Raw genomic sequence first — 22,007 nt, 5'->3', positions numbered from 1 at the left:
TAGAGCTCCCTTATAAGAGGTATACTGACATTATATACAACTTTTACACTGAAGTGTACCCGCTAGGGTACTTCAGGACTGACACAAATTGCTGGAAATATTGACTCACTCTCTTTGGGTTGACGCTATTTGCTTGGCACATTGTGTCAGTCACGAGGGTACCTCAGGACTGACACTACTTTTTGAACATATTTGCGCCGGCATAAGCTGCTGCCAGCACATCCATCGGCAAAGATGAAGGGCGAAAATCGATTAGTTGGTGCTGGATGAAGCGTGCCTCTGATGAGAGAGGCCAGAGACACACCCACAAGCAACGCGCCGCCACATTGCCATCTCGACAGCATCTGTTGCGCCGCAGCCGATGACTGGGGGGGCCTACTCACGCACTCAGTCATCCGGTGTCTGTCAACTCAGTCGCAGAGCGGGTTTAGTTCAACACAGGCTACAACAGTAAATAGCGACCAGATTAGTGACTATAGTGGGACTAGTTTACCTCAACCAGAACTGCACTTATTAGCCGTGAGTAACTAAAGTTTTTAATAGCAACATTACTCATTACATTAGTCTGCAAGAGGACTATTACTGATGAACATGTGCCACAAAACATGAACTCAATTGAAGTTAAGTAATGTTTCCAGTTCCTGTAAATAAAGAATCATATTAATGCACATGTGCCACCCACAACAATATCATCTCCTTTGCTTCCATGCGGTACAAGACTCTACAACATTGGCTCACTCACAACAGTAGCACAGGGTTGATGCTGGGCATGATGCTCCACGCACGAAGGTACCTTAAAACTCGTGCTCCTTGCTGTAGCGTAGTGTCAAATGTGAAGGTATCTCAGGGCTGATACTATTTGCTAGATACAGTCTCCTTCGTGAGGATACTATAGGGTTGACGCTAAATGTTGTGCGCAATGTTATACTCGTGAGGATACTTCAGGAGATGCATTGTCTTACACATGAAAGTATCTTAGGAATGGCAGTACTTGCTAGACACATTGTTTCACAAACGAGAATAGGTTGGGTTACTCTACTTGCTGGGTACATTGTCACGCTCAGGACATACGCTGCTCTCTGTACGATTGCCTCTCATATGAGGATACCTCAACACTGATGCTACTTGCTGAACAGGTTATCTCATTCACGAGGGTACCTCAGCCTATTCTAGTTGCTGGGCATACTGTCCCAGTCATAAGGGTAAAACACGACTAACACTTCTTTCTGGACTCGTGACGGCATCTTGGGGTTGACACTGCTTACTAGGAATATTCTCCCAGTGACGTTTGTATCCCAGGACTGACACTTTTCCTGAGCACACTGTCCTCTCACTAGAGTGGAAAACTGTGAGGTGAGGAAAATGCACCGACAGCTTACACTCAAGGCAGTGTAAAGATATAACTCGACACATTCCCTCTAGCGAGATACACTTCTTAGTTGTTTTTCGTATACGATCTATACGATAATTAACAGGGCACGATGACACAGGTGAAAGTCATGGTAACAGAAGCAAAAGAGTTCTAATAAACACGGTTATTCAAATGCCCCGTTTGCGAGATAATTGATTTCATTTCGTTAAGATCTGCCGTAACTGTAGTTTGAAGTATTGTCCTTGTTAGTAGCAACGTCTTTCAGATGTCGGCATTTCGATTTAGTTCCCATTTTATTGGGCCCATTGCTCTCGGGTTGAGGACGTGGTACACACAAAATGGGGCACCAGCACGAGAAGTGTAAGCTATCTGTAGGTCCAGAGGTGTACACGTCAGGCACGAGCTGTATCTCGGCCCCCTAAACAGCGCGACCTCTCAGTCCTCCGGCAACTTTTTTCTGGTGCCGAAAGCGACGTGTACCGCACTCTCTCTGACGTGGGTGAATTGTCTGAACTTACTGCCTGGACGAGCGCAGTACTGGCTCCAGGTACAAGGACAACACGTGGAGCGGGCGCAGTCGTACAGCAGTTTGTAACGACGAAACGGTCCAAATTAGTTGCCAGTTGCGTCGTTGCGTTCAGAGTAATCTCTGTTTACGCCACCCTCTCTAACTGGGAAGCACTATTATAATTAGCAGAAGCGGTTGCAGAAGATCAATGCATCGAGTTATCCTTTTTCTATGCTATGATTCTCAATGTAGATTGGTTTCCTCGCTTAGACAGAGTAGGAGCAGCTTTTGTTAGTTTTATTATTCCATTTACAGTTTATAAATTCCGCAAAAGTTGTCGTTCAGCCTCAGCTCTGAGATAGGCTGTCGCTGAAGCGAGTCCCTCGGAAAGGGGAGACGAAACCCCACCCCAGTGGACACTCTGGGCCGGGTCAGGGAACAACAGTCACTGGTTGCCTGTTGTGTGCGGTGTGCGTGCTCCAAAACCGAAGAGGAAGAAACAAGTCGTTCGGCCACTCTTTGGCGAGGCTCCAGACTGCAGTGAGAGCCCCTCTGACCATTAACAATGGGAGCGTGCTTATGGTGTCGGCGGCTGGCACTGGAAGAGGGCGTGGCATAAGAACTTATTTTCCCCCACATAGGCACTCTGATACGCCTCCACTCAAATAATGGAAGGAGATACTTTCTTTGTAGTTCTGACGCCAGATATTTCCTAAGAGAAGACTGAAGTCCTCTCCCAAGGTGGCGCCAGGCTTTAGGAGCCACAAACAAACAATACCTCTTCCAGACCTCATCGTCTTTCTCTACCTGGTCTTCCACGGTAATTTTGGGTTGGGTTGTTTGGGGAAGGAGACCAGACAGCGAGGTCATTGGTCTCATCGGATTAGGGAAGGAGTGGGAAGGAAGTCGGCCGTGCCTTTTCAAAGGAACCATCCCGGCATTTGCCTGCAGCGATTTAGGGAAACCACGGAAAACCTAAACCAGGATGGCCGGACGCGGGATTGAACCGTCGTCCTCCCGAATGGGAGTCCAGTGTCTAACCACTGCTCCACCTCGCTCGGTCCATGGTAATTTTCCATTCGAGTTTCCTAGAAGTGGAGGTCAGGATTTCTGCTTCTCTCTATCACACTAAAGATTAACGTGGAGCGGAGATAAACTACAAAATCTCACTCATCCAATTGGTACACCAATTGTTCTTGCTATGCCATTGGCGAGCGAACAAACGTACGCCTTTCTTAGGCAGAGCCGATGTGGAACGCAGAAACTAAGTGGCAGGGATGATTTGGTGCGAGACTGTGTTGTGAATGAGCATTCGAGTTACCGCAGCTGGACTTTGAAGAATTTGGGTCCTGATGGGCAGCAATGATGAGTTCTCGCGGGAACCCGACTACTTGTTGATAAGTATGACGCCGCAAGCCGCGTGGCAGGTTTCGTTAGGCTTTGTTCACTCTGATAGGAGAACCTGTCATTAGCTAAATTCCAACAGTCCCAGTAAAAATCAGATTCTTAGGTCAAAAATAGACTGTAAATTAATTTCGCAAACCTTGACGGTTTTCCCACATGTACTGTTCATACAAACGCCTAATGTGTGGTTTCGAGTTCCTTTAATGTATGGTGAACTGTGGCGTAGACCTAATACGAGGATCTGTGCAGTTGTACCTAGTATTAGTTGGTGATATGAGCTTAGAGCCCCAGCTATTGGAGAGGAGTGCATTTACTTTTCCTTTGTGCTCCCGCATTTCCCATGGTCGGCACACGCGAGACTTGCACAACACTTATTAGTGACCCTCTAATGATCCATCATTTGATACTGTGTTGTCTGTAGTCGAGGTTAATTAAAATGTTTTGATACTCTACATCATAAAAACTACATTAAATGACTCCTTGTCATGTGGATTAAGCTTTTTCTATAACTATTACATTTTCCTTTTCTAAACTATTAGTAGAGCGTACAGGTGCCATTATTTGCAGTTTTAGTGATATTTGAATGTCGAGTCACTTCCCTGCGCAAGTCAGAATCTAACTACATACGAATACATGCAGAAGACCTCTTCTTTACTATTTTCACTTCTTGTGCATAGCTTACCTAGTCAGGATATACTGACATATGCATAAATATAAGCACGCTATATACATCTCCTTCTGAACTCTCCTTTATGTTCCAAAACTTGTAACGTGCCTGAAGCAGTACTGCAGTTCTTGTTAAGGTGGGCGTGGGTGAAATTGGAGCCGAAGTAGACGGAAACTTGATCGAAAAGTTTGCAATTCACATACGTTTGTACTCACTGGGACAGTATCTGTCCTGGAGTCAGAACTGACAGCCGTAATCATCTCACAAAGGGCGGCTCGCTTGCGGTGTCGCGTTTACTTCAACAATTCTGCTTTCACTCGTGTCAGATTCCACTATCAATTATACATTCTGTATGTTGCACATCATTTTTCTTGTATTACTTTTTGTATCACCAGTACCGCTGATAGAGCACTAGGGAAGCCCTTTCCGCAGTTACGGATTTCCCGCTCGTGATGAGACAAGATTTCTGTGTACTAATTCGGGATAACGAAAAACACGTCTCGTCAGATCGGGAAATGAACGAGGATAATCGTCAGCTTCGTTCTTGTTGTTTGTACTCCACGTATACGTGTTTACTGCTCAGCGCGTTGTGCTGTACGGAATTTATTCTACAAGAAAAAAAAAATCGGGAATGATAACGCGGGAAAAACTGGCGTCGGTACTCTTTGGAACGGTTCTCGAATTTCTCTGGGCTCACCCTTCTGACCATTATACGAAGTGTAGGTTAGAGACGGAACAGGTTTCTCTGTTTGTACTGAAAAGTGATATGTCGACAACATCTTGATTATTTACGAAGGGCCTAACGACGGTATTGATCGACTTTTCAGTATGTTTTACGAGTTTCACGAAAAAATTTCTTTCACTTGTGAACGTCAAAATGAGTTCAGGCAGTTAAACTTTCTAGATCTCACTCTTACAATAGTAAACGACAAAATTAAATTCAATATCTTCCGTAAAAAAAAAAACAGTTCTGATTAAATTATACCTGTCACTTCAGTACACCCGCATTCCCATAAGAAGGCCTTTTTTTATTCAGCCACCTCCACCCCCAATTCTGAAATCAATCTGATTGAAACTATTGCTGTCATTAATGGCTATGACCCTTCCATAGTAGACAATATTTTTAGTAGTAAAACCAATAAGAGAATCACCACCCTAGGTCTTTCTAATAATGAACCTAATCAAAAGAAAAAAAATTCCTTTGTACCGTTTCTGGTCTGGTCTGCTTCAAAATAAATATAACTGCAGAGTAGCTTTCTCCACTAGTAATTCTTTAAAAAGTAACATCATACATAACTTGAAACCGACGCTTTCCCCTTTGCAAAATTATGGTGCTTATAAAATTATTTACGACAAATGTCCCGCCCATTACATGGGGCAAACAGGCGGAGCTATTTCTATAATATTCAAGGAACACCTTCTAGGCAAAAAAGGTACCAATGTTCACAATTCAACTTTCGCTGACCATCTGTTAATCATAGGGCATAACCCTAAAGATGTAAAAGACGTCGAGGTCTTGCACTCGGACAAATAGGCTTTAGGCTTAATATCTCAGAAGGGCTAGAAATTTTTAAACACCTATCTCTGAAGGACGGTCTCATACTTCACGAGCAGTTACAACTAAGTAACAAAAACTTTTTTCAAGATGTAGAGCCGCTAATTAAAAATGGTGTGAATGGCGATACCCTCCTCAATGTAGTCTCTTAAACACCGTTTTCCCTTCCATTTTCATGTTTTCTCTGTACATTCCTTGAACTATATTTTCTTTTGTAGAAATGACTGTTACGTTATGTTCTAACTTTCATACACTGGTTCCTGTTTATTACATGTAATGTTTAAGATTTTCTTTGTAATGCCTTACTTGCTCTTGTCCGTAATTCGATTACTTGTTGCCAGTCGGCGCGAGTCTGTCTTCGTGTCCACCTCGTGGCTGCCTCGGCGTGTTAGCCGTTTGGTCTGACGGCACCGGTTGTGTTGGTGCGAGTCTTGACACTAAACGACCTTGCGGCTGCCATTCTGTTCCCATGGAATATTTTATCCGGTTGACAGACATGTTATATTTTTACGTCTTAATCGTTTTTTCTTGTGACATTTTCTATTTGACGAGAGCACTTTTGCTCAGACATTCTGCTCGTACGTACAAACATTCTGTTTGTACTTAATTTATAGAAGTAATGCTATTAAGCATATTGTATTTCAAGCCATGTTATCATATTTTCTATCAAATCCATGTAATTTGTTATTCTGATGAATATTGCCCTGGTGCAGTCGAAACCGTGGTCAATTTGACAAAAATGTTGTGGAACCGATGTGGCTACATACAGGGTGAGTCACGAGGAAAGGTACATGCTTTGAGGGGTGATAATAGTGGTGATTCTGAGCAAAAAAACTCCTAATAAACATATGCCCCTTTCTTAACTGTTTCCAGGTAAACCAATGAAAACAACTAGGGACGAGAAACGTGTAGCGCCGTCCTTGCTGACCGCGTCAGTAGGCAGTTCACTTGGGCGCGGTGCAGTTGTTTACCTCAGGTCTCAGTCCGACAGTGCTTGTAGTGCACCGTACTACGGTGTTGGTACGTCAACAACGAGTACAGTTTTGTGTAGTGAAAATGCCGAGTATGCTCATGTCGTGGTTGCCTGTAGTTTTTCCAACGGCAATTCCAGAGCTGCTGTGCGAGAATACCAACAATTTCCGAAACGCAGGGTGCCACATAGCAGGGTGTTTAGCTCGGTGTTTCAACGGATGGCGTGAGAGTGGAACACTTACCAGCATAAATGTTGCCTCTGAGCGACCCGTGGAATAAACTCTTAATGAAGTTGAGAACATTCTTGAAGCAGTGGAACGCCACCCTACAACTAATTCTAGAAGAATTGCTGCACAACTCGGTATTCCATAAATACGAGTGATAGGTGCAGTACACGAGCGCGGTCTGTATCCCTTTCATCGGCAGAGTGTACAACATCTTCATGAAGGAGATGCTGCCGCCCGGCAAGAATTCTGTCAATGGACCATTGCCAATGATCGATTAATCCCACATATTCTGTTCACTGACGAGTCAACATTTACCCGCAACGGGATCAACAACACGCAGAACTCTCATGTGTGGGCAAATGACACTCTGCACGCTACTGTGCAGAAGAATTTTCAACGACGTTTTTCAGTCGACGTATGGTGCGGTATTATTGATGGCCAACTCATTGGTCCAGTTGCTTTAGATAACCATCCTACTGGGACACGACGTCTTGTGTCTCTTATAAATGTGTTACCAGATTACGTGGAAGATATTCCTTTGGCAACACGAGCTCGTATGAATTTTCAGCATGACGGAGCTGCTACACATTCCGCAGGGCCAGTGACACAGTATCTCAACACATCGCATCCGGTCGTAGCATCGGTCGCTGTGGAGTCATTCGCTTCGCCACCGAGGCCACCCGACCTCACCCCAATGGATTACTGTTTGTGGGGTAGGCTGAAGAGCGACGTATACAGGCGCGAGAGAGGAACTTCTCGCACGTAATTTACATGCAAAACTGAGCTCCGATGGGCGACATAACACCTGTCTGCAAGAGCAGCAACGTGCACTGAAGTTGACGGTGGACTGTTTGAACAGCTTCTGTGAGGAAACGTACACAATTAAACAAACCGTAACACAACAATATCTTAATGTACCGTCACCTGCACCTTCCATGTTCCTAGCTGTTAAGATTGGTTTAGACGGAGACGGTTAAGAAAAGGAGCTATGTTTATTACAAGTTTTTTGTTCAGAATCACCAGTAGTATCACCCATCACAGCTTGTAACTTTCCTCTCGACTCACCCTGTATACATCCTGTAATTAGACACGGACAATATTCCAGAACTAGTACATGTTATTTGATTGCCATTAAACACAGAATTTCGGATAGGACACCATTGAAGTTAAGTACCGTACTCGATTGGTTCCTGTAATAAAGTGTATTCTAACTAGGTGTGCATTTTGTGTCGTAGTGAGAGAGAACCATCCACCCACCTACCATTCCACCCAGCCAGGAACCACAGACAATTCGAGAGGGCATAGTCACAACACTTGAGCTATATCGATTACAGAAGCAGCCACTATAGGAGCACTAACAATCTGTCCACATTTGAATTTACTTAGCTCCGACATAATACCCTGACAATTACACACAACGCTCTTCTGCTCACGAGCGACGTTTGCGACTTATCGGGGGCGCTGCACAGGTGGTGTTCGCGGTCAAATAGAAACGCGCAACCCGCTGTTCCGGCTGGCCTCTGCAGTTACGCTCGAGCACTCATTTCTGGCGGTGTGTCTCCTGCATATCTGGCGAAAGCACTAGATTAGCGAAATTCTAGCGACGCGTGAGCTTAGCAGCAGCGGTCCTCGCCGCGGTGTATTCACAGCCGGCGGGCCTGCTACGCACCGGTGTCCATAGCGACAAGCGTCAGCAGTCAGATGGCGCGCTACGTACCAGTGTCCATGGCGACGAGCGTGAGCAGGTAGGTGGCGCGCTACGTACCAGTGTCCATGGCGACGAGCGTGAGCAGGTAGGTGGCGCGCTACGTACCAGTGTCCATGGCGACGAGCGTGAACAGGTAGGTGGCGCGCTACGTACCGGTGTCCATGGCGACGAGCGTGAGCAGGTAGGTGGCGCGCTACGTACTAGTGTCCATGGCGACGAGCGTGAGCAGGTAGGTGGCGCGCTACGTACCAGTGTCCATGGCGACGAGCGTGAACAGGTAGGTGGCGCGCTACGTACCGGTGTCCATGGCGACGAGCGTGAGCAGGTAGGTGGCGCGCTACGTACCAGTGTCCATGGCGACGAGCGTGAACAGATAGGTGGCGCGCTACGTGCCGGTGTCCAGGGCGACGAGCGTGAGCAAGTATAGTCTGTCTGTAAACTCAAGAGCGAGAAGCGCCTTTGGTGGGGGAAGTGGCCTTTCCCGGGAGAACCCTGCCACTGGCCTCCAGGGCCACCCAAAATAAATTGGCCTGTTGCCTGCCTAGCGGTGTAGTTCAGCGTGCAGTGAAATACTGATATACGTCGTTTCTGTTTGTGGAATCTTTGTTGTCAGTGTCAGTCAGTTGACTTTGTGTACTCACTGATATACTTCAGTATCCCGAAGTGATGGATAATCGCCCTGCATTGCAAGAAAACGTGCAGAATACGAAGGAGAGGAGGTATTTGCGGAGTAACGAGCGTTCGATCGTCTCTAACGTTATTACAGCGTGTGTTAATGGGGAGACACAAAAAGAAGTGTTGGTTAACATTAACAGCCCCAATAAAAGGGCTGCAGTTTATGCAAACGTCAGCCTCCCCATAATAGGATGCATAAGGAAGGAACGTGAAAACAAGCCGCATGGTTTACTGGAATCGACGTGAAGGAAAACTGATAATTTAGGGAGGAAACCCATCGTTATAGGCAGTTTCACAAAATCAGTCATTCGACAAACGATGGAGGACTTTTACATAAACCAAAAAATAGTGCAGACATTACGGAAATTACTGCCGTGAAACAAAAAATACATTTTCCTTGGCAGAAAGATGTTTTACACAAGACATTGCGTGAAATGGGATTTACCTGGAAAAGATCTGTAAGTAAACGAAAGATTCTCGTAGAAAGAACGGATATAATTGACTGGCGATGTAAGTACCTGACCCAAGTGAGGAAATTAAGGGAGCTAGGCAGAAAATTCTTTTATATTGATGAAACTTGGGTGGACAACAACATTACTTACATAAAATGTTGGCAGGGCCCTGGCGTTGAGGGCATTATGGACAATGTTGGCGGAAGCAATAGGATTATAGTGGTCAATATGGGATCAAGAGATGGGTTCTTACCCAACACACAGTTGATTTATAAAGCGGGATGTGCAACAGGAGACTACCATGGGCAAACGAACTACGAAAATTTTTCTAATTGGATATCGAATAAAGTAATTCCGAATCTGCCACCAAACTGTGTTATTGTTGTGGACAACGCTTCATATCACAACAAGGAGCACAACAAAGCTCCAACTAGGTCCTCGAATAAAAGCGAAATGATTGAATGGTTATTAAAAAATAAGGTGGAAGCTGATTTGACAATGAGAAAAACAAAATTATTTGATTTAATTAAACACCATAAGCCGGAAGACAAAGTATTAGAAATTAATAAAATACTTGAAGCTCATGGACACACTGTGCTGCGACTTCCACCATACAACTGTGACTTAAATCCAATTGAAATGGCGTGGGCAAAGCTCAAGAATTTCGTTAGAGGAAGAAATATTCTTGGAGATATTTGCGTGACGAGGTTGATGCAGTTGGTGAAAGAAGGTATGTAGACGTTTTCTGAGCTTCCATGTTTTATTCTGAACTAAATTTTGCCATAACCGAAAGAGAGCATATGAAAACACTTGTCCCAATTGTTACAGCTTTTGAAACGATAACTCAAGATGACTGGAATGCATACTGCCTCCATGTGCAGAAACTTGAAAGAGAATACTGGGTTAAGGGTGGGATTATGGAAGACATAACAGACGCTACAGATATTAACTTAGAAAGTGATGACGACGAGGATGACGGTAATGACAGCGACAATGTTGATGATGACCTCTAAAATACGACGTATGTAAACAGGCAACGAAAATTTTTTTGAAAAATATGTTCTGTGTTCTTTCAAGCCTGACTCTGCTCATACACTATGAAATTTCTTTTGGTAGAAATGTACTACATGGTAGTAAAAGATTTTCCAAGATAAATACAGTCAAATGTGGTCCAAAGCAATAAATACAATTATCACTTGTTCTATAAAACCAGGAATAACTTGAGAACTTGACGGTAAAATCAATTAACTTTTCACTAGTAGAGCGTGATTCAATCACGTAAAACATTTAATGCCTAGAGAACAGCAGCATTTGAATGTATTCTGTCACTAAAACTCTATCTCGGTTACTATTCACATGATTCTAAGGAATATTGCATAAAACATATGTGTAACAGCTAATCTAAACACTGCTGAAATTTCTCTCGAAACATGTAAACCGATTCTGGACTTCTATGTAAAAAGCTTGACATACAAGGTGCATTCACATATTTTATTTTTTGGTAAGAACTTTACTTGTTAATCTACAAATATGTTATCCTATTCAAAATATTCCCCAGTACATGCTATACAATTATGGCAGTGCTTTTTCCAATTCCCAAAACACTTTAGGAATTATTTCCTCGGGATAGTTCATAGGCCTTTTGACTGCATTTTTAATCTCATCCATTCTTGTAAAACTGCTGTCCTTTAAGGCCTGCTTTGAAATGTTTATACCACTTTTATGTTCTGTGTTTACTCATAAGTGACTCACCAAAAGCAATATTTAACATTCCTAAAAATTTGATACGCTTTATTACATTCTTATAACAAAATTTAGTACAGATACTCTAATCTATTTTTATACAAAACAAATAATAGTTGATGCTACCAAAACACATATAACTTTTTTGACAACTGAGAACTGGATAAATACCCAATATGCAAAACATTGCACAGATACTTTTCAGACATGTTTACGAAGAAAGTGACAAACAAAAAGAGCAGTGCAAATCGAACTAATACGAAACACGGAATTATAAATTTCTGCTTACTTTTTAAACACTCTTCGTGTTGCAAGAATTGTTAAGTTTCAATTCAAACCTTTTAGTAGAAACACAAAGTAATAATAAGCCTTAAATTCTACAGATTGATTGCACTATATGTGGTTCGTCTTACGAATAGAGGAACATACATTTGCATGAAGAGGCATTCGGTTCTATGTTTGTAGTAGAATACTGACTTCCGTTCTTATGCTAATATATTTACTCTATAATGTTTTGTTTCGAAGAAGCTATCGTCTTTTGTATTCCTTATGGTCTTAATGCATTTGTCTAAAAATAAACACAGCCGGGACGTATCGGTGTACGGCATCGCCACAGATTTGAAACGCGCGCCGCGGCAGGGCCGGTACTACGTTGTGAAACAGCCTGTAGAAGCGCCCTGTGACGTAGCAGGGTAGGCACAGTGGGGACTCACTTGCTCGCGCTTCAGTTTACCGACAGAGCAGATAGGTGGCGCGCTACGTACCGGTGTCCATGGCGACGAGCGTGAGCAGGTAGGTGGCGCGCTACGTACCGGTGTCCATGGCGACGAGCGTGAGCAGGTAGGTGGCGCGCTACGTACCGGTGTCCATGGCGACGAGCGTGAGCAGGTAGGTGGCGCGCTACGTACCGGTGTCCATGGCGACGAGCGTGAGCAGGTAGGTGGCGCGCTACGTACCGGTGTCCATGGCGACGAGCGTGAGCAGGTAGGTGGCGCGCTACGTACCGGTGTCCATGGCGACGAGCGTGAGCAGGTAGGTGGCGCGCTACGTACCGGTGTCCATGGCGACGAGCGTGAGCAGGTAGGTGGCGCGCGCCTCGCGGTCCAGGGGCCGCAGCACGCGCACCTCGCCAGACGTGGCGTTCACGCGGAAGACGTCGGCGTCGCCCTCCTTGAGGAAGTAGCGCACCTGCGCGTTCTGCGGCGGCGAGTCGGCGTCGTGGGCGCGCACCGTCACCACGTAGCCGCCGCCCGCCGGCGGCACCTATCGGGCACACGAGGCAACGCGTCACGGAGGCTCTGTCCAGCTGCCGCACTCTACTGGGGCACTCGAATGTGATTTTATACACGACGTACGTCTTTTATAGGCCTTACGTCGTTGACTCTGTAAGACCGCAGACCCGAGAGATACTGCTTTCGGTCTGAGATTACTAAAGTGTCGAAGTAAGAGAGCGCTCGGCGTGCAGTTTTAGGTAGCGGTCGGTGAGCGACAAACGATGGAATAGGCAGTTTCTTGTGGTGTGCTGTGTGAAGCCACCGAGTGGTACATTAATTTAGGTATGTCAGTTGGACATACGAGCAGAAATCGTGCAAGCAAAGTAAAGACGTTAAATAATTAAGCTTTCTATTTTTGGCAGCGCGTTAGTATACACGAGTTGGATGACAATTTTTAATTCTGGAGTAATCCCAGAATGAACGTAAACCGTTTTGAACAAAAGCTACTGACATGTTTCATTTTTGTAATGTTTCTAAGATTTCTTAACAGACCTATATCTAATTCGGTGATCTTCATTTACGTTGGATTAGTGAGACTAAATAATATTTTCTGTTTAAGTCTCATTGTTTGCGAATGAATTGTGAGTAATTTAACTTCAGTTGTCAGATGTATTTGAAAAGACGAAGTTAACCCGCAATATAATTTTGCTAAAAAAGCCTCAGTGTCAGTAATTCACCACAATCACGAATGTTTACGTTTATCAGCAAAATGAATTTCGTGTGCCCACCATTGTGGCCACCATTGCACAGAGCAGAGTCTGTAGCTAGCATTTACATATCTTTTATGAGAGAGCAGAATATATGGTGTTCCACCGTTGCTGCTTTACAGCTAAGACAATATAAATATGTGTATGCACTAGCCATCATTCAAAGTATTCTATTAGAGGAGAATAATTTTACCAAGTATCCAAAAGTTTTCTATTTCGAAGAACGTTTTACTCCCCATTCGTCTTCGTTCACTGACAGCTACCTACGACTGATCGCCAAGCGCTCTCTTATTCCACACTACAATAATCTCAGACCGGAAGGATCTGCGGTCTTACAAACTCAGCTGTATAAAGCCTATGAAAGACATACATCGTTTATAAAATCATATTCGAGTGCCACGTACAAATGTGCCCCAATAGACTCCTTTCAACGGACCGTCAGCCAGATATTGAGGCCAAACAACGTGTAGTTTACTGCATGTCGATCTGTCCCCGCGTCTAGTTGCCCTCCATCCGGAACCCTTTCTAGTCCTTCCGGAGCGTAATTTCAATAGCCTTCCCTTCCCAGACCACGAACTGGCCCCGGAACGTACCCTTGCATCCAACGGTCGCACGCCCTACCCAGCCATCCCGTCCCAAGTGAAGGCTTCACGCCATCCTGCGGCGCTCCCCGCACCGTCTGCCGTCCTCCGCGCCAGAACGAAGGCACTCACCACGTTCTCCATGACGTAGGCGAGGTAGGGCGAGTCGAGGAAGACGGGCGGGTTGTCGTTGATGTCGCGCACGGCGACGGAGACGGTGGCGGCGTCGTGGCGCGCCGGCCGGCCGCTGTCGGTGGCGCGCACCCGCAGCACGTAGCGCGGCGCGCGCTCGAAGTTGAGGTTGCTGGCGACGCGCACCACGCCCGTGTCCTCGGCGATGCTGAAGTCGCGGTTCTCGTCGCCCGCCACGATCGCGTAGCGCACCACGCCGTTGCCGCCCTCGTCCACGTCGGTCGCCGACACCTGTTCGCACGTCACAACAACGACGGCGGTAACCGGCAGGAAGCGGCTGCGCAGCAGCGGAGTCGTATCTCGCAAACTGTTTACAGCACTGGGAGAAAGCAATGAAAGAGGCAGCTGCCTGCTACAATTTTGCACGCATCGTAAATCAGCCATCGACACATTGTGTGTGTTTGTCCTTAGGATAATTTAGGTTAAGTAGTGTGTAAGCTTATGGACTGATGACCTTAGCAGTTAAGTCCCATAATATATCACACACATTCGAACATCTATTGTCCCAATCTTGTACAGCGCGCGGAAAGAAACGAAGAAATCTTTCCGCGCGAGCTCTGATTTCCCTTATTTCAGCCGCACGGGGTAGGCGTGCGGTCTAAGGGCGCTTTGTCACGGTTCGCCCGGCTGCCTCCGTCGGGGTTTCGAGTCTTCCGGACGCCCTGTGTGTGTGTGTGTGTGTTCTCCTCAGCATAAGTTATTTTAGGTTAGGTTAAGAAGTGTGTAAGCCTATGGATCGACGATCTCAGCAGTTTGCTCCCATACTTCCTACCACAAATATTCAAATTTCCCTTAATTTATTATGACGGCCGTTTCTCCCTATGTAAGTTGACGTCAACAAAATATTGTCGCATTCGGATTAGAGAGCTGATAATTGAAATTTCGTGAGAAGATTCTGCCCCACACGAATAACGTCTTTGCTTAAATGATCTTCACCCGAAATCCTCTATCATTTCAGGGACACTCTCCCTCTTATTTCGCGATTAGACAAAACGTGCTGTCCTGAGTTGAACTTTCTCGGTGTACTCTCTAATCCTATCCGGTAAGGATCCCACACCGCGCAGCAGTATTCTAAAAGAGGAATGACAAGCGTAGTGTGGGCAGTGTCTCTATTAGATCTGTTAACATTTTCTAAGTGTCATGCCAATAAAACGCAAGCTTCGATTAGTCTTTCCCACAACATTTCCTTTGTGTTCCTTCCAGTTTTAAGTTCTTCTTATCTTCCTGGGTTTATCAATACGTAAAGAACGTTGCATACGAACCCGCCTGGATAGGATGTGTCATGTGTGGAATGCTGTGAGCATTACGTTGGCAATGCGACGTGTAGCGATTCCAGAGCCGCTGGGGCTGCTTTGTACAGCTTTCAGTGACGATTTTCTGGCAACGTTTGAGGGTAGTGCACCATTGTGTAAGATAAACAAAAAAGCGATAAATTGTAAAGCGCGTTGCTTAGTGCATTCCGGTTTCGTGATCGTGGTGAGAGGCTAACAAGATTATTTCTTGCAGACCTTAACATGACAGAATGTTTGGAGTGGCATTCAGGCGCATATGCCTTGCCCTCGTAAGTCGCCGACTCAAGACCACCTCACGTATCAAAGGTTTTCACGGAACTACTTCTATTATCCGTCGTAACAACGTTTGGTGGAATCCAAGAATCCAAATATGAGCTCAAGGAGAACCATACTGTGTTTGACTCTGACAGACCACGCAGTCTTTTATCAAGTCTGTACGTTCTCGTACTGCAGATTTATACACACCATCCAGCCGTGTCACCGACTGCGCAGCCCCTCCCACCGGAGGTTCGAGTCCTCCCTCAGGCATGTTTCTGTGTGGGTGTGTGTGTTCATAGAATAGGTTAGTTTAAGTGGTGTATAAATCTAGGGACCGATGACCTCAGGAGTCTGGTCCCTTAGGAATGCACACACAAACATACATATCATTCCATGTTTGAAATTGGAACTTGAGTACTGAGATATTATGTACTTTCTGTTTAACTTCTGAAATATATATTACCATGTGTTTAGCCTTGGAAAAGAAATGTTGTTGTTGTTGTGGTCTTCAGTCATGAGACTGGTCTGATGCAGCTCTCCATGCTCCTCTATCCTGTGCAAGCTTCTTCATCTCCCAGTACCTACTGCAAACTACATCCTTCTGAATCTGCTTAGTGTATTCATCTCTTGGTCGCCCTCTACGATATTTACCCTCCACACTTCTTGGGGTGGCCCACTTAAGCATGATGTATGGGTATCATTCCCCATCCGGATATATTCAAATTAAAACTAACAGCCACTATAACAATTTTGTTTATATTCGAGTCCTCCCTTGGGCATGGGTGTGTGTGTTTGTCCTGTGGATTATTTAGGTTAAGTAGTGTGTAAGCTTAGGGACTGATGACCTTAGCGGTTAACCCCAGAAGATTTCACACACATTTGATCATTTGAACTGTCCTTCAAGGTAGTCACCAGCGTTGTGGAGAACCCGTTGCTAGCGATGTGGAAGACGTAGTACACCTTTAGCAGAGCGTGTTCTGTTGATGGTACGACTGGAGCTGTCTACTGCCTGTCGAATTTCTGGAACAGTTCTGAAGCGAATGCCACGAAGCCAAAACTGTAACTCCAATCCAACGAATGGCGTTATTATGGGTCACCGCGAAAGTCGAAAGTGCGTCAGAGCCCCAGTATGGTGAAAGTTATGGTGATTCTCGTGTACGTCTGTGACGGTATTATCATAACGCATTACGCTCCTCTACGGCACACCGTCAATGCACAGTATTACTGTTCGTTTTTGGACCATCACCTGCGACCAGTTTTGCGAAAGAAGCGGCGACACTTTCTGCGCAACCCACCCATCAGTTTGTACGGGAGCATACTGAGCAAGCTGTGGCTGCTCTGTCGGTCGATGGGGCTGGGATGTACTGTACCATCCACAGTATTCCCCGGACTTAAGTGTTTGTGACTTTGATTACACTGTCCGCGGAGCTACGAGCATAGTTTATTGTGTTATTATCCAAGGAGTTACAGCAAAAATATTTCCATTTTTTAAATGGAACAATGGTTGTTTATATCTTGCACTGAAATCAGTAACACCAGCTGTGCATACATCAATTTAAATTACATTCCTGTCACTTTTAGTTTGGGAGCTACAACCCTTCAAAGTTTCAGGGGCAGATACCACACACGGTGCGCATAACGCGGTGCGCCTTCTAAATGTGGTGTGGCCGAGTTCTAACGTCTCCGGTGTCACGGAGCGAGAAGCTTCCTCGATGCGCTGTTACACTGCCGACTGTCGCCGCACACGGCCGTATACCCGACAGTTCGAGCCACACAAACGGGGCCCAATATACCACAGTTACTTGGCTTGGCTCGAATGGTTCTGAGAACTATGGGACTTAACATCTACGGTCATCAGTCCCCTATAACGTAGAACTATTTAAACCTAACTAACCTAAAGACATCACACAACACCCAGTCATCACGAGGCAGAGAAAATCCCTGATCCCGCCGGGAATAGAACCCGGGAACCCGGGCGCGGGAAGCGAGAACGCTACCGCACGACAACGAGCTGCGGACTACCTCAGTTACTGACTTCGGATGAAGATGGCACACACGGATAACGAGTACGTTGACATGTTGCTGATGCCCGGCGAGTGCCGACACGATGCCACTGAAGCAGCCGTGGCGTGCGCCTTGAGATATCCTAGGCGAAGAGCTCCGGCATCCATTACGTTCTAACGTGCCGAACAACGACTTCGCGAAGCAGGCAGCTTGGTAATGCGCCGCAGTGACTGACGAAGAACTGCAAGAAGTGAGGAGTCGGAGGTGTTTGTTTTAGCTGCAGTAGCTACACCACGATCCTCATGTCAGCTTAACGAGTCGTTGCTGCAGTCGCTGGTGTCAGTCTCACATCTGTGTGGCGTATAGTACACGGCCACAGGTTGCACCCGTACCGCCTGTCACTGACCCAGGAGCTGCATGGGAGCGATTTCCGTGCGCGAGTCACATTCTGTGAATGGGCCATGCGTGATTTCACGCTGGAGTCTTTACAAGGTATGACGTTCCCTGATGAGTCCGCGTTCACAAATTATGGCACAGTGAATCGCATAAGGTGCACCACTGGGTCTCTGACAATCTTCGGTGGGTACGGCGTGTCGACCGTCAACGTAAGTGGTCTGTTAATGTGTGGTGTGGAATCCTTGGGGATGAAATCATCGGTGCACACTACTTCCCAGGTACACTGACAGGTGAGTTATATTGTTCGTTTATAGTGGACAGCTTGGGCAGTCTCCTTGAACATGTGTGTCTACACACGAGAGTCCATGTGTGGATGCAGCACGATGGTCACCCAGCCCATTCTGCGAGTGCTGTTGTGGAAGAAGTAAACAACAGGTTTGCAGGAAGGTGGTTGGGGCGCCATGGTCCTCATTCGTGGCCCGCAAGGTCGCGCGATTTAACACCATCAGATATCTTTTTTGTGGGGATATCTAAAGGATGGTGTTTATGTCACTGAACCCACATCCCCAGATGTTCTGAAACGGCGCATCGAGGACGCATGTTGCTCCGTGTCACCGACGATGTTACATCTCGTTCCCAGACACCTTTAGAAGGTGCATTGCATTGTGCATTCAGGAACATGGACACACATTTAAACATCTCATGTAAATCAACTTCCTACCGCTAGAACATCCATCACCCACTACACAGCCAAGTATTGTGTAAGGCGTGTGGTATCTGTCCCTGAAACTTTGAAGGATTGTAGTTCTCAAACTAAAAGTGATAGGAATGTTATTTAAATTGATGTATACACAGCTGTTGTTACTGATTCCAGTGCATGATAGAAACAACTATTGTTCCATTTAAAAATTGCACCTTTTTGCTGTAACTCTTTGGATAGTAACACAATAAACTATGTTCATAGCTCTGCAGACAGTGTAACGTATATAATGGTGACCTACCGCAATGAATATTCCGTCGCCTATCACTTCGTGACTTACAGAGGCAAACGCATTTAGTGAAACACCCTATATATATCGCTATTTCGACTGCAAAATAACTACAGTGGATCTAAAATGTATACTGGTAATGGCAAGAAAATACTTCTGAAGAACAGAAATTTGTTAACATCGAATATAGACTTAGGTGTTAGAAAATATTTGTATAGAGTGTAGTCATATACTGAAGTAAAACGTGGATGATAAACAGTGTAGACAAGAAGAGAATAGAAGCTTTTGAAATGTGGTGCTATGGAAGAATACTGAAGATTAGATCTGTAGATCATGTAGCTAATGAGGAGGTACTGAGTAGAAATGGGGAGAAAAGAAATTTGTGGTACAACCTGGCTAGAAGACGGGATTGGTTGATAGGACACGTTAATAACTTAATATAGAAGGGAATCGTAGGGGGTAAAAATGATATAGGGAAATCAAGAGATGAATACGGTAAGCAGATTCAGGACGTAAGTTGCAGCAGTTATTCGAAGATGAAGATGCTTGCACAGGATCACAGGATAGATTAGCACGGGGAGCTGTATCGAACCAATTTTCTGACCGAAGACCACAACAAGAACTGAAGTAATTACTGCGCACCAATCAGAGACCCTCTTACACAGATTTACACAAACATTCGTGCACGGCGTGGCTACGACCGATGGCCTGTCGCACTGTCTAAAACACTTGAGGTTTCCACCGGGCTTTCAGATCTCATCTCGCAAAAAGGGATTCCTTCCAGTGTGTCACACAGTTCAGTTTAATGGAACGAGGCGACTCTCCTGTGCGACTGCTCTGCAAATGTGGGACGCTGCCACTTTCCCACTCAGTACCTGCCTTTCACGGCTGTACGTGATGATCACCCTGTCGTTCTTCTAAGTTAATTTCGCTGCCACAAGCCAGCTAAGGAAAGCCCCCAAGGTTGCAGAAAATGACAGGTTTCCCTCACTGTAAATAAAGGAAAGGAGAAGAAGAAGTAATTAGCAGTCCTGTCATTGGCAATAGTGAATACTGTCTGTAGTTATCATACACCGTTAAAGATTATACTGTACTGACTACTGGCAAGTGTATAGTACATTATAAGAAATGTTTGCGTGGCTGTTTGGTCATAAAGTGCCACATAACGGTTTCCAATGGCCGTCTGGCGCTAACGTGGTCGCAATCAGGAGCTGCTCCTGACTCTCTAACAGTAATGCGTCCACCATATCCCACTTTGAGGGACTGGGTAGAGAGAGCAGCCCCTTACCTCCAGACAGCACAAAACTTCCTTCACACGCGCACGAACCGGGAATTACATTGTCGTTGCTTTTTTTAGTTTTTTTGCTCCGTTTAAAAGTATCTCGTGCGCGGTGCACAGAAAAATTAATTATAATTTTCAGTCTGAGTCTTGACTGCATAAAGCATTCGGATTTGCCTCTCTTTCTAGGGGGGGACTGTAAACTCATTGAGACGAAGGACATTGAGAGGGGTTGCTGCACACAAACAGAAAGAGCTTATAATTAGAGTATTCGTATACTAGAACCAGGATGTTCCACATGGCGAAGATCAGCCCTCACAACGTAGGTCAACTGTTGCAATCGAGAATCACTGCAGACACAAGCGCCGACTCCATGGGGCCTGAGGGGGCTCTGGCCTCTTCAAAAATTCGTTTGGGGGGGGGGGGGGGGAGCAGAGCCTCCAATAGCTTAAGGAAATTATCAGTTATATTATGCTTTGCAAAAGCACAAAATTATATTGGAATTTTTTATTTTCCTTGTTTGACGACAGTCACCTTTTAAATAATTCAGTAATGAGTTGAATAATCATTACGGTAGTAAGCAGGTTCACTGGAAACGAGTGGTGTCAATCACGATAGTGTTGCGATGCTTAGAATTTGTGCCGGTGCGCGAACCTTCGGGCAAAGTGTGGCGCCGGCGGGCCAGCGCTGCGGCCGCGGCGACGTCAAAAGGACTGCAGCAGAGGCGCCTGGAGCCTCCCTCCGCCACGCGCCGCCTTGACGCTTCGATACACTGCGACGCCGCGGCTATATGGAGCAGTGATTCAGTGTGGATAGTTTTCTTCGGTGCATGCTGCTGACGTGTTTAGCGTTCCGATTTTTTTAGTGTTCCGACTTTTTATGTTTTATGCTTTTAATGATAGTTTAGGATTTACTTAAATATAATTTCAATCTTTTCAGAGCTATATATTCACTGCTTTGTAATAGTCTATAATCACGATTATTACCGTAAATTAAATTAGCTTTTTCGAAAATACCGTTCGTGTTTATGTTTTGTTTCTTTTTTCAAAGCCAAAAAACGTGCCAGGCTTGTCGAGTTTCCCGGAGTGTCGAGTTATCGAGAGCCCAATTTTCTATGTTCCAATTTTGATCACATGACTCTAAAATGCTTAAAAAACTTTAATACTCACTATTTTTCATCTAAAATTTAGAAAAGTTCCCGGAGCAAGACCCCCAGTATGCCCCCTCCTCCCCACCAAATATTTTTTATAAGTCGGCGCCCCTGACTGCAGACAGCCATAAGTGAAACAGTGACACTTGAAGGGAACTAGGTATTGTTCACAAGTTACTGAGATATTGATTACAGAGTGGTGGCCAGAGTCACGATACGATGAAAGGAAAAATCAGCCTCCACACTACAGATACTGCTAGGGAGAGCTTTCAAGAGAACACAGAGATATCACCGCAGCTTCAGAGAGATCGTTACACTCGACAGACTTCTATAGTAGGCACAAGGGGGAGGATGAGAAAAGAGGGGGGGGGGGGGGGGGGGGGGCGGCGGTAAGCTTGCGACGTCTTCTTACCGCATGGCAAGATCGAAGGTTGCATGTAGCTTTCAGCTTCTAGCAGACTGGTTCAACAATTCCGCCCGAAACCATTGCTCGTGCTGTGTTAAAACGGTGACGCTTTGTGGTGAAGATCATTACGCCTCTGTGTCCAAGGAAATGACAGCTACACTGTTACGGGACTACAGCCGGTGACTACCTCGAGCCG

General features: G+C 45.5%; 1 protein-coding gene across 1 annotated transcript in view; it reads right to left on the bottom strand.

Moving 5' to 3' along the window:
• Positions 1-22,007, bottom strand: part of LOC126278037 (cadherin-related tumor suppressor) — an 817,086-nt gene that overhangs the window by 273,175 nt on the left and 521,904 nt on the right. Inside the window, 2 exon segments of the mRNA XM_049977779.1 lie at positions 12,336-12,546; positions 13,978-14,268. Of these exon segments, the coding sequence (XP_049833736.1) occupies positions 12,336-12,546; positions 13,978-14,268 (502 nt within the window).

The sequence above is a fragment of the Schistocerca gregaria genome, chromosome 6 (genome assembly GCF_023897955.1).
Source record: "Schistocerca gregaria isolate iqSchGreg1 chromosome 6, iqSchGreg1.2, whole genome shotgun sequence".
Lineage (NCBI taxonomy): Eukaryota > Metazoa > Arthropoda > Insecta > Orthoptera > Acrididae > Schistocerca > Schistocerca gregaria.
The sequence above is the reverse complement of the archived record's forward strand: the minus strand, read 5'-3'. Positions and strand labels throughout refer to the sequence as shown.